This window comes from Passer montanus, unplaced genomic scaffold (assembly GCF_014805655.1).
Source record: "Passer montanus isolate IOZ18808 unplaced genomic scaffold, ASM1480565v1 scaffold54, whole genome shotgun sequence".
In the NCBI taxonomy this organism is placed as follows: domain Eukaryota; kingdom Metazoa; phylum Chordata; class Aves; order Passeriformes; family Passeridae; genus Passer; species Passer montanus.
The window spans coordinates 2,196,349-2,209,311 of record NW_024370374.1 but is presented as its reverse complement, the minus strand read 5'-3'; the positions used below and the strand labels follow the sequence as shown (position 1 = coordinate 2,209,311).

The 12,963-nt window shown below is 39.3% G+C and overlaps 1 protein-coding gene across 4 annotated transcripts in view; it reads right to left on the bottom strand.

Moving 5' to 3' along the window:
* Window positions 1-849: 849 nt before the first annotated feature.
* Window positions 850-12,963, bottom strand: part of USP47 (ubiquitin specific peptidase 47) — a 51,031-nt gene continuing 38,917 nt past the window's right edge. For all 4 annotated transcript variants that reach the window (XM_039725169.1, XM_039725167.1, XM_039725168.1 and 1 more), the window contains 10 exons: window positions 12,547-12,666; window positions 10,467-11,250; window positions 8,648-8,823; window positions 8,406-8,486; window positions 7,273-7,388; window positions 6,455-6,573; window positions 4,857-4,987; window positions 3,444-3,491; window positions 3,222-3,352; window positions 850-2,262 (listed from right to left, as the gene is read on the bottom strand). In XM_039725169.1, the coding sequence (XP_039581103.1) occupies window positions 2,088-2,262; window positions 3,222-3,352; window positions 3,444-3,491; window positions 4,857-4,987; window positions 6,455-6,573; window positions 7,273-7,388; window positions 8,406-8,486; window positions 8,648-8,823; window positions 10,467-11,250; window positions 12,547-12,666 (1,881 nt within the window). In that variant the 3' untranslated portion in view covers window positions 850-2,087. The remainder of the gene's footprint in view (window positions 2,263-3,221; window positions 3,353-3,443; window positions 3,492-4,856; window positions 4,988-6,454; window positions 6,574-7,272; window positions 7,389-8,405; window positions 8,487-8,647; window positions 8,824-10,466; window positions 11,251-12,546; window positions 12,667-12,963) is intronic.

Sequence of the window (12,963 nt, the reverse complement as noted above, 5' to 3'; positions counted from 1 at the left end):
ACACACACAGACATCGTCTCTAAGAGTTCACTGGGTCTACCCTCCCTTTCTATCCCAAATAAAATAAATGTGCTTTAGACAGCCTCATCTATACAAAGAGAAGGAATTAAATGCCACTCTTACTTTCCTATTTAAAAACATATCCATGAGAGCAGTTAACTCTCTGTAAATACTGCCCTCTTAAGGACAGTATTCTCAAGTTCTTGGTGCTGCCATCCCCGGATTTAATCTCTACATTTCTGCCTTTCCAAATACCCTAGTGTGAGGAAAATTCACGATTCATTTCTCTTCCAGAAGATCTAAGGATGCTTTAGCAGTCTCTATCTGTGGTAAGTGGCAGTTCAATGAAGTACCCTACCTAGGGGATGGTATTTCCCTCTCTGCTCCCTTTGCACCCACTTCCAACCTCACACACATCAGCCAAGAGGCAGCACAGGACAGTGGGAGGAGGAATAACGAGGGAATGCCTCTGTGCAGTGCCTGCTTCTCAAGCTGCCAGATTCCTCAGCATTTTTAGGTTGCCAGCATGCAAGGAAGAACTCAAGGTTCTGTTACTGAACACCCCTTTCCCTCTGAAGCAGAATTTAGCTGTCAGTCATACTTGGAACTTGGAGGTTTCACTGGTGAGAAATTCAGACCTGGAAAAGGAAACCCACAGTTGAAGAAAAAATTGCTGTGAATGTAAAGAGGAGCAGCAGCCAGGCTATAAAACAACACTCTGAACGTAGAGGGGGGTGTGTACATACACACAAACACACAGCCTTGCAATTCCAGCACTGCCTTGGGGAAGTCTGTATTTCCATGAAACAATTCCATAGTATTTTTAATAAAAAACACAGCATTTAATGATTAAAGAACACAACAGAATGAACAAATGTTTTATTGGCATGTTCATTGTTGTAAACAGCATCTGGCATGAAAAAGTTTACCAAAATCTTTTGATTGTTATAAATTAGGTGGTTTTTCCAAAAACTATGGAGAATTGTTCTCTATTGATCTTTATGGACCAAAGCAAAAAATTGCTGTTCCTAGGCTTTGCAATGAAATCATGTTGACTGCATCAGTCTCTGCACCACAGCCTGAACTACCGAGCTCGTACATTGAGGTGTTAAGAGGTTGCCCCAATATTTGACTACATACAGCTATGGAATCAACTCCGGGAAAAAATAAACTGACTTTCAGCAGGTGGAGAAGATGCAAACTTGTAATAGTCTTGAAAACAAAATGTACAAAAAGTAGCAGAACAGAACAAAAACTTCATTAACAAGGGGAAGTACAACCCTAAAGTACCCAGCATCGTCAAACATAAAATGAATACAAATTTAAATAGGCAACTATACTTCCAAATGTACACAATGAATGTTGATATGTGTAAAGAATAGCATGGTAAATAGCTGAACTGCAGGTTCTGGTAAATGGATAGGGCAGATTTTATTTACACATTGAATGCAATACACTAGAGCTGCTCATCGGTAACCTATTAAAAACCACTTTACCTTACAACAGCACTTTGCAAACAAACAAGGCCTGCCAGCACCTTCCTGCAGACACCTCTCAGACCCCCTGTTTTATGGAAGAATATTCTAAAACCTGACACTTGCAGCACTCCCACGCCCGGCCCTTCCCCGCTGCTTTCCTAGAACCAATCTGTTAATATTTACTCCAGACTCTCTGATGAGGTAATGCGTGTATCAGTGAAACAAACAGAGAAAAGGATTCTTTCATGGCCTTTGCACAGCTTTTATTATTAAGCTATGAGTATCCTGTTGGAGGCTAGTTTCACTAGCTACTATGTGCACACCGTCCTCAACAATTTCCACTCGTTTCCCTCCCCGCCCACTTTTGAGTTCTAATCTTTTATTTGCACATCCCTTTTAGCTTTACAGTACATTTGACTATAGTGCACAACATGATTCCAAGTCCCACAGCGCCCAGCGGGGCCCTGCCTGCGGCCGGCACCGCCCGGCTGTGCTGGTGTCAGCGCGTTACACCTAATGAATGTCCTGCCGTAATGGCACTACACAGTAGTAGTGAACCTTTTGATTGGAAACAAAAAAAATTCCCCAGGGAAAATGCTATAGCAAGTATCAGTCTTGAGTCAAATCTTTATTTGGTGCTCCATCCAGATAAATTTTTAGTGCTTTTTCTTTACGGGGAGAGTAGGTTACCCGGTGTCCAGTTTTCTGGAGTCTGCTGCTTTCTTTTTTCATCAGTTCATTTCTTTGCTCATCTGTTAATTCCATTAAGTCTTCAGTTTTATCCCTAAAACATAAACATATGTTTAAATTCAGATCAATACAGTAACCACAAGGAGACTTCTGCTTTTTTTCGGCTTGGAGCAACTTAGTAAAAACCACAACTAAGCATAATACTTCTCAGGGATTGGTTCATTTTGCAGGAACAAGCAATGTGTCTAAACCTGCTTTTCCAGCAGAAACATTCCGTGTTCTGCCTGACTACAAACCAGGGCAAGAAACAAGCCCATACTCCTCCACCTCTCTTACTCCTATTCCTTACAGACAACCACAGCTCTGCTCTGCTTTTGGTCTCAGTGCCAACAGCTGGAAGCAGTGTGCCAGCAAGTCCTCACCAGATGTTCTCCCGAGTCACTTTCATCAGGACCAGCACATCATTAACCAGCTGTTTCTCCCCAGCTCACATGCAATTATGCAAACTGCCACAGCAATGTGTCCATCAGGTTGCCCCACCAAGTTGAGGAGAAATGACAATATTCAAGCTCTCAGTCCTCAGCTCCTGCCCCACGCTACTGCCACCAGCTGATCAACATTTCCCACACTAACAGAATTTTGAGCATAACAGGCTTTTAAAAAAGAATCCGTACTAATTTCTCAAAGGAGTAAACTCAGACAATAAAATCCTTGCTCTCCAAAATCTGCAGCAAGACTCTCACTAACTCACATGGGATATGGTTCTATTTTAAGAAATTAAATCCAAAACCACACTCAAGCATAGCAACTAGCTTTGATTTCAGTGGTTCAGGAGGGAGGATTGAGTAAAAAGATGCAGTGCTTGTTTTCTTAACCTTAATTAATATTCAGGCTTTTAGGAAGCTGAGCAGCACAAATGTTTCAGCTGAATGTTTCAAACCTTTTCTTTAAGGTAACAAAAGGTGTTTTATGTTCCTGTCCATTACATCACCCCACAAATGTTAACCACAGGGATTTTTTGTGTTGTTTATTATACTGTAATGAAATACATACCTATAAAATATTACTGCACCATCATCACAAATGTACAGGGGCCAGACATTCAATGTAGATACTTTCGGATTCCAGTCCAAGTCTTGATGAATCTCTAGTATGGAAATGTCGCAGGGAAAGGTTCCTCTACCCTGAAAAAAGTAATTACTTAGTGAATACAATACAACTCATAATCACACATCTGTGCCATTAAAAGGTAAAAAAACATAAAATCTTACTTACCTTTGCAAATTCAATGTTTTCTAAGGGTATTCCACTTATTTCACTTAGCTGTGAAGAGAAATGGTGGATTTAATACTATTCCAAAGCAACATTACAAAGTGTCTACATGAAGTGAATAACTGCCAAATCTAAAAGTCGAATTATCTTCAAGTCCTCCAATGTACAAAATTAAAGTGACAAGTACACATTCTTAACATTTCTGAAGTTACCAGTGTGTGTCACAAGTGACGCTTGCTGTGACAGCATTTCATCACACTTCTCTTAATACTGAAGAGGAGACAAAAAAAAGTTCATAGAAACAATTAATTAATAACATTCAAGTTCCAAGATACAAAGAGACCAAGTGTCTCACGGTGAACCCTGTGTGACATGGAAGGTGTTATCCAGTCAATCTGGGAGCAGGCACAGCTGGAAAATATGCATGACTAGGACCCACCTCCACACACCTGCACTTCCTATCACAACTTTAAGAAATAAAATTTCTCCCTGCACATCAATTCTTAAGGCAAGAAAACAAAGGCAGCCAACTCTTTCTCAAGGCACAAGTGAGGAGGAATTCTTGACTGCATGCAAGAACCTGTAGTCATGACTTCATTTCCACCTGAGGAATGCAGGAAGCAGCCCATAGCTTAACCTGTGTACAACACAAACCCAGCCTGTGAACTAACACCCCTCGTTTATGAATTCTCAGGGTCACTGACACCAGCATGTTTACTGGCCTCAACATCCAAGGTGGCCTCCTAACAACTGGGTATTGCCACGTATAAATAAACATTTCTCCAAGCATGGTACTCTGTGATACACTGGAAACAGCCTCAACAGGAGACATTCCTACTCCAGATTTCTGCTGGGATGACACAGGTCTGCTGTGACAGGTCTGCTTACCTGTTAGAGCATCCTGGCCATACCACAGCCATACCAAAACCAAACCATACCACAGCCATACTTCTTTCCAACCAAAACATAGTTCAGCCTACTTGATACAGCAATGCCATCCCTCAGCAACAGCTGTCAAATTCAAATATGAGGAGGCTGAAAGGTTTGGTATTTTGGAATAACAAAACATTAGCTTGAAAAAACACCAAGAGGCAACAGCTCAGCTTTTCTTTCATATGTGTTTTTTGATGAAAAGGGACAAAGGTACTATTAAGCTCCTTAAACTTCAAGATGTGACTTCTTTTTTTGCATGTATTCACTTGAATACTTTCAGACCAGACCATTATGTGAAACTAAGAAATAAATTGACAATTCATGTGGTTTGGTAATGGGATGGAATACATTATCAGGTCCTGGAGAAAAATAACCACCATGCAACAAGTTTATGGAGCTATGACGTCCCTGTGCTTCCCACTGGAGAACATCAATAAGGCTCTTGGTCATCACAAGAAACTTGGATTGTATTACACATTTTACCTTCTCTTTTAATTCTTCAACACTGCTGCTTTCTAGTACCACTTCCTGGAAAGAATCTAATTTCATCTCTGATGGCCTCCATCGTCTCGATAAAACAGCAAGTTGTGACATGGACTTCATCTTTTCTACTCCTAGCAAAGAAAGAGAAATTTTTTGTATTAACATTGCAAAATATCCTATTTTAAATTAGGGTTTGTCCATAACTTAAAGATACTCTAATATGGAAGACTGCCCTAGAGATACATGCACAAATTAAGTAACCCAGTGTTCTGCAAGCAGTTCACTTGTAAAAAAGGGAAAGAGGAAAGGACTATGATTTAGTTGAAGCTTTCTGTTATCAGCTCCTATAAATGAATTTTTCATGGGCAGAATCTCCTTGAAGCCATAAGGCACAGTTTTCCATAACACCCAGCTCAGTTATCCATGGCAGATCTATCCACCTAACCAGAGGCTGACTCCAGATCCAGCATCGGCACGAGACCTTCCTCAGCTATCTGCTATCTATTCATGTGCTTCACCTCCTTTACCAAAATAAGCTTTTCCCTTTTAACTTCTAGATTTCCCTCACCAACTCCACACTTGTTACTGAAATCTTGTTTCCACCCACCACCTTCAAGAGTTTTAGTATGTGCTGCCTCCAGCCTTTTTATACCTTGTTCCAGGTTTCAGAGCTGTCTCTGGCTGACAGAACAGTACTGTTTATATTACAATTAGATAAGCAGAAGTGATATCCAAGGGCTGATTTTTTTTAAATTAGTCTATAATTTTATCATCGAGCATGCAGAACATGAGGCTTCGACATTTATGTCTCACGTGACAAGCTTGTTTTGTGTGAAACTCTTGCAGAACACTTGGAAGCCCTGTAATCTACAATCTGCCTGTGAGTTAGGTGGGCTGCAGTGTCTAAAGCTGTATCTCCAAGACCTACTCACTACAGAAACAGTACAGCATTTATCTAAATCTAATAAAAATGTTGAACTGTAAAGTTTGAACTGCAGCAGGAGCTGATACTTATGTCCATAGGAATCTGCAGGCTTTCTCAATCTCCCACTTTCATTTCAAATTTTGATACTTTCACTGGCATAATTTTGTTAAAACTGAAAATACCAGAATTGAACACAACTCCCAAAATACTTGACTAACAGCTAAGTGAGACTTCTTAAAGCAGGTATGCTTAGGAAGAAATTTCCTGAGTGAATGGAATTCACGTTCCTCATCTATACATTAACTGCAGTATCTGTTAATCTAGAGGCCAAAGAGCATGGCCTACTTTTCTTACCCTTAAATTACACTTTTAAATTCAGAATCAAAATTTTAAGTATATATGCAAAGGAATGCTTAAGAAATGGCATAATTTAAATGACAGCTAAGCAGAATTTCAGAAACATTCTGCTCTCTAATATTTGATTTCAAAATTGTTTTGATGAACAGAAATTTCGGTTCCAAATTCCTTCATCATAGAATTATTTTTCAATCCTGTCTGAAAACTACTAAAAGACTGAGCTGTTGTGCCAACTTAAATTATATGCATGCATCTGCATGCACATATTTCAGCTACCTAGTCATCACCAAATACTAATTTAAAAAGAAATCATTACCATCAAGTATTTCTAAGAAGACCTCCCAGTTGCTGGAAATATTGATATCTTCTTCATAGATATGATAATCCAGAAACACAGTGCCTGGATTCTTCCAGGTTTTCTTTCGTAGGCGAAACCTAAAATATATCACAAAAAACCCCAGTGAGTTTCTATCTGCTCATGAGCACTTAACACTGCCAGAGATCAAAACTGAGTATTTCCTGACAAAACTGAAATACTGCAACTCATTGATTCTTGGTGAAGTTTAACAGGAACAAGTTTAATGTTCAGAAACAGTCCTGACAGCAGAGCGTCACTGCTAGCTTAGTGCTGAATCATTCAATAACACAAGGGAAACACGTCTGTATTCCACTTGTTCAATGCAGGAAATACATAGGGATTTAAAGGAAAAAAACCTGTTTCCTAATTAGGGATTACCCAAACATGGTACAGGGCAGACAGCCCAGATCAGTGCTGTACACACACACACGATGATGCTGCACAAGCAGTTTGCTGCAGTGCTGGGCTTGCATGTAGAGAGCAGGTGGCTCTTTTAAGAACTGATTCACTTAATGTTCCCCTTCCTGAAGGAAATCATCATTAGAGAGATCTAAAGCTGCAGACATGTTGCACACAGGCAATTCTGTGTAAATATTATCCCCTATAGAATTCATTCTGTGTGAGACGAACACCAAGAATTGCTGAATTAGTGTTTGTATTCACAAACTGCTTCAAAGACCACAGCAATTTATTTCTGCTTCTTTCATTACTTTCTTTCTCCACAAGAGGAAAGAAATCCCCAAACACATTTTAAAATGATATTTCATCAGGGTTACCTGTCAATTGTCAAGTCTAGGCCACATTGTTCTCGAAGCTGAGGAAGCAGTTCCTCTTTGGACTGTCGGACAGTCATTCCTTTAGCAAAAACTGCATCCAGAAGAAACTTGCACGGCTGTGAACATAAATAAAAAAAAATAAACCACAGAATTCTACTGGAACAGAAAACTGTACCTCTGTTTATGCTTTGTGACCAGTCCCATCCACCTGGCAAAAAGATCAGTAGGCTTCTTGTTAACAAGGCAGGCAATGAATTAATTAAAATGGGGTGTAACTAATTAGTGCAGCAGCAGCCCTTTGGCAGGGCACTCCAGCCCTCTGACTGCCTGTGCTGTGCTGCTAACTGCTACCATTACATTCACATTCCACACAATGGCAAAGGAGCTTTCAAATTAAATAAGCCACATCATCATAAAAATGCCACTTTCTTGGCTTTCATAATCACAAACAGCTCCATCCATGGAAGATGCTTTTAAATTGATCTTATTCCCTGCTTTAGCAGTTCAGCTTAGTCTCTTATCCATTATTAATACATATTCTGCAGTTTTGTCCAAAAAATAAAATTAAAGTGCATAAAAAGTCAACTTCTAAAGACTGCAATCTATCCAGTCTACAGTCTATATAACCACTTCTGCATTTTTCATGTCCCAGCAGATGTAACAAGCTTATGAGCTGCTTTAGTGCAAGAGAGGCACTTTTGTTTCAGGCTTGCCTTATGCAGAGGGGACCATTACCCAGACAGCCTCCCTGACAAGCACTACCTGCAGCACATGAATGGGATGAATTACATCAGTTCAGCACCACTGAAAACCACAGCCAAAAGTAAACACTTCTTCAGAGTTTCTTCTTCAGAGAGAATGCTACATGACTGTCACACATTTAAGGGAAACAAAGAAACAATTCCCATATACTCCATTTATACTACAGAAATAAAGACACTTGAGAGATAGTGTAAATCACATTCCAACTGCTTACTTGGAACAGAAATAATCTCAAACTTCCCTTCTAAATCCCTTGCAGAGAAATATGAAGAAAAGGAGTTTCATTTTTTTCCACGATTTCAAAGCAAAACCTTGGCCAAGGCACATATTAATATTTTCATGACTCAGCCTTGAAACATTCAATGCCTTACCTCAGGCTCATTTACCAAGAGCTGATAGACTTTAACTCTGTATTCACCCTTCTTAAGGGCTCTTCCAAGTCTAATAGTTATCTAGAATGCAAAAGGAGTATCTGTTAGAACTGGTATCCAAATCAGAATTGTGTTCTGTAACATGCTACCAAGACCAAAATAATTATTTCACTTGTTGTAAATTAACTTTATCTATATTGTACCAATATACTTTCAATGATTCAAAATAACTTCTAAATAACCTTATTATCATCAGAAAATGACGAAAGGGTCTCATTCAGCCGAACACTCTCAAACTCTTGATTGCTGGCATAGACTCTAAAGACTTTGAAGTGAGAAGATGGAACTCCAACAAAAGGCTCCAAATGTTGCTTGAAGGCAGACAGTGTAATTCTTTTATCAACATGCACCATCAGCCCTGAGCAAAAATAAAGATAAAAATGGTATGAAACACCTTGCTACAAACAAAAAAAAACCAAACCACTCTCACGTACAATTTCCATGTATTCAGAGTTAGCACTTGCAGCAAAACAGTACTGAAAAGCCTGAATTATGGTTCATGGCTACATTTACATTTTATCTAATGATGTCATCATAACCTTCAAAAGCTTTGCTGTATTTTAAGTGCTTATGGGCAGATATTTCTGGGGACACAGCAGTTCCAACCTGCCCTGGTATGCATTCAGCAAAGCAGTACCTTGTCTGTTCAGAAAGAAAACAGACAGAATTCCATGGAGCAACTGCTAAATCCTCCTACAGCGTTCTCTGCCTCAAAGGACAGGGAACTGCTCTGGAGCTGGGACCAGTGGGACACAAGCCACCCAACCCCTTCTATTTTCCTTCCTGGCTTTCAGCATTAAAAAGGTAAATTCTGTGTTCTGGAAGGCCACAGGGTATCACAAGACAAGCTCAAATCCAGATTAAGAGACTTTTTCATGGACTAATGTTGTAATTAAGGAAAAATTGTAGTAACATGAAATTGTGGAACACAAAGGGAATAGTTTAGAGTACCTTTAGAAATTGTGTTGCTTAATACATGCAATTTGTACTACACTACAAACTATATCATGATTGTGTAACATCACAACATTCTAGAATAAACTATTCAGAATACTGAAGTGGACAAATAAATTATTTGAATGATACTAAAAATAAATAAAAGCTTTCCCCTCAGGATAATCATTTATGTAGTGTATTATGATAACATCAAAATTACTGCAAACAAGTAGTTCCTGAATCCAACTAGACCAACCAAAACAAAACAGGGATAAATGAAAGCAGTTTATAATTGGCCCCAAAGAAAGACCATTCCAAGCTAAAGGAGTAATTTTAGCAAAGCTTTACCAGATGCAAATCGATTTCTCTGTGAGAAATTCTTCCTTATCTATTACTATTACAATCAGTTTTCTGGATTGACATGAAAGCCTTTGTCTTTCAAAATATTTATCTTACATCCTGCTATTCTTTTATTATTATTCTGTTAGTTATAAAGCACATGCAGGTACAGAGCACTGTTGAAATTATTTATTTTTATGGCAATTATATACCACTTAGGCTCTTATACTGAACTTGTTTGGACACTTTCATGTCAGCCATATGCCTCACTGTATTTCAGTTAGTGAATTAAATTGTCAATATCAAGTATATTTGAATTTTCTTTACAGTCAGATGACTAAGACTTTTCAGGTTTGTTAATTTAAATGATAATAGAAAATGCTGGTTCAACCACATTAAATAAGTGCATTCTGAAACAGGTGAATCATCATCAGCAGATGCAACTATGATCCTTTCACTAAAAGACAACTCAGCTTGCTCTTCAGGGAACACTATCAACACACTTAAGTAGAGGTTCATTTTCTTAGAAACAAAAGAGCAAGACACTTTTCAAATATGTAATCACTTATTACAAGATCAAAATAGATTTCTGCTGAACATCACATCCTGTCTGCACTTCCATTAGCTTTAATTTGACATTATAATTAAGTTTTTCAATACACAGCATATGAATTAAGTAGTAAAACCCACAGAATTATTTTAAGACACTTAAGAAAGAATACATACATTTTTGCCCTTCTCCTGAACCCTCCTCTGCAGTGTAGGGCTCTGATTTAAAGTACATATATTGTGCTTCTCCTCTGCTCTTGCCACTTTCATCATATTCACTGTCTGTTCCAGAATCCTCTTCTGCTGTGTCCCAGGTTTCCTTCTTGCCCTGATTGGCTTTTGATCGCCTGCTACTTGTGATGCTGTGAGAATCCAGCCCATTGGCCAGGGGGAGGGGGGCATTGTCCACGTTGCACAGAGTGTCACTGCTGTGGCTGGAGCTGAGGATGTCACTGTCCACTGAACTCGTACTCCTGTCGTTATTGACATCCGAGTCAGACCGCTCCTCGGACTGCAGGTTCTCTGCATCAGAAATCTGAATTTGGTTCTCAAGTTCTCTGTTTTCTGCTGATGCTGAAGAGTCTACTTCATTTAAAGGTGACTCAATGTTTTCAAAATCACTAGCTTCTGTGCTTTTGCTGCTGTCTCCATTGTCTCCCTCCTGCTGCTGCTGTTGCTGCAGAGACAAGCTTTTAAGTTTTTCAGTGCTTTCTTCCAAAATTGCCTCCACGGACTTCATATTACCTACAGGTCCTTTTACTCTTTCACAAGATTCATCCAAGTTGCCTGCACCCCCACCAGCCTTCTGATAAAGTGCCCGTCTGAGCTGAGATCCGGGAGCTTGCTCTGGCAATGAAACGTACAGTCTGATGGTGTTTGCATGGCGATCCAGAAGTTTCCACAGCTGAGAGTCTGTGTATGTCGCATGACGGTCCAAAGACTCTGAGCTTTCAATGAACACCTGAACAGGAAAGAAGTGTTGTACCATGTAGTGCTATTTTAAATAAATGCAACGACAGCAAACACAGGGTTGAGCATTTTGATAAAATGTCATGTTTCTTGATGGCATTATTTCTAATGTGTATTAGAAATAATTCTATCAAGAAACATCACCTTTTATCAAAATATTAAAATACATGCTTAGAAAAAGACAGACCAAGGAGTCTGTAGTACAATAATTATTTCATTTTTCCTTGTTTTCATAACCATGTTAAGAATGGAGTGAACTGTAAGCAGACTGACCAGCTGCAGGAAACACATTCAGAAGTGGATTCATAAATCACTCATGTGCACCCTTCACCTGTACACAGCACTGTTTTGGCAGCAATGAGACCCACCACTGCAGCAGACTGTGCCTTTACTTTCCAGTACAGTGTCATATGGAAGTTTTAAATGTATACATGTTCAAGCAATAGTGCAAATTAAATGTCTCTCTTCCCTTTGTCAAAGGGCTCCATGTCATAGTGACACTGATTTTGAAAGGCCTCTAAGTAACTGAATAACAACTCAGTGCCACTGTACTGCTCAGCTGTGAGCCATCAAAGCCTTCCTTAATCATTCTTCATCAAGAAGATTTCACATTGAGCTTCAACATCAGAGACAGAGAATGTACAAAATGTGCTAAAAGATGGGCTATTTCTACTGCAGTAAAAAAGGGCAATGTATGCATTTAAAATGTTATTTGAGTACTAAGTTTCTCTTCTTCTGACTGCATTACACAATTATTATTGGAAATATTTATTAGAAGACTTTTTTGAAAAAATAATGTAAATTGTCTAGGGGGAATCTTCATAGTGAAAACTACTGAATTTAAGACAGAAACCCACCAAAAACTTGCTTTTAGTTTTGGTATTTGTTTTTTAAGAAGTTTAATAATACTAAGAGCAGGTACAGTTGTTCAGGTATTTTTACCAAACACATCCAGCAGCCTTCATAGCAATATATCAATCTTTGCTCCCTAAGTATGCTTGACTTTTAACAGTCTTCTTTGTAGGGCTGTTAAGCTCAGCATCATCTGAACAGAGTAACAGCCAGATGTCTGATTCTCAGTCCACTCTCTCCTATGTACACTTGGTTTCATACATAGCCTGGAGTATTCACCAGCACCACTGTACCAGGCACAGAAACCCCACACACTACAGAGCAAAATACAGGACAGCTACCCATTATCAATTCCATACATACTTCCACGCCTTTTACAACACAACAGAAAAACATAAACCCAAGGAATGAACAATTTAAAAACCAGAGCATGTACCTTGTTGCTTCTGAAAAAGCCTTCAGCTTTCAGTGTTTTGCTGGACACGTTCAGCAGACGCAGGTCGTTGTAGCACCGCTCCAGCACCACCCGCATGGTTTCAGCAGGCAGGTGTGTGGCCTGGGACAGGACGTGGACAGGGAGAGAACATGGGCATCACACATACCTTCAAAACTGAAAAAGGTGCTTCATTTCTGGCATTATTCACTGGGAAAGGAGCAGGTTTGTTTTCAACTTTGAAATTGCAAAAGAGAACACGGAGGGAAACCTCCCAAACCTGTTCAGTCCCAGTGCCTTTCCTCCACCCTTTAATATGTAGCAAGTGTCAGTTTTTCCATAAGGTCAGAAGCATAAAATGGCCTGGCTTTGCAGAGAACTGGAAAATCATTCATGACAATGGTCTTTAACATATGAACC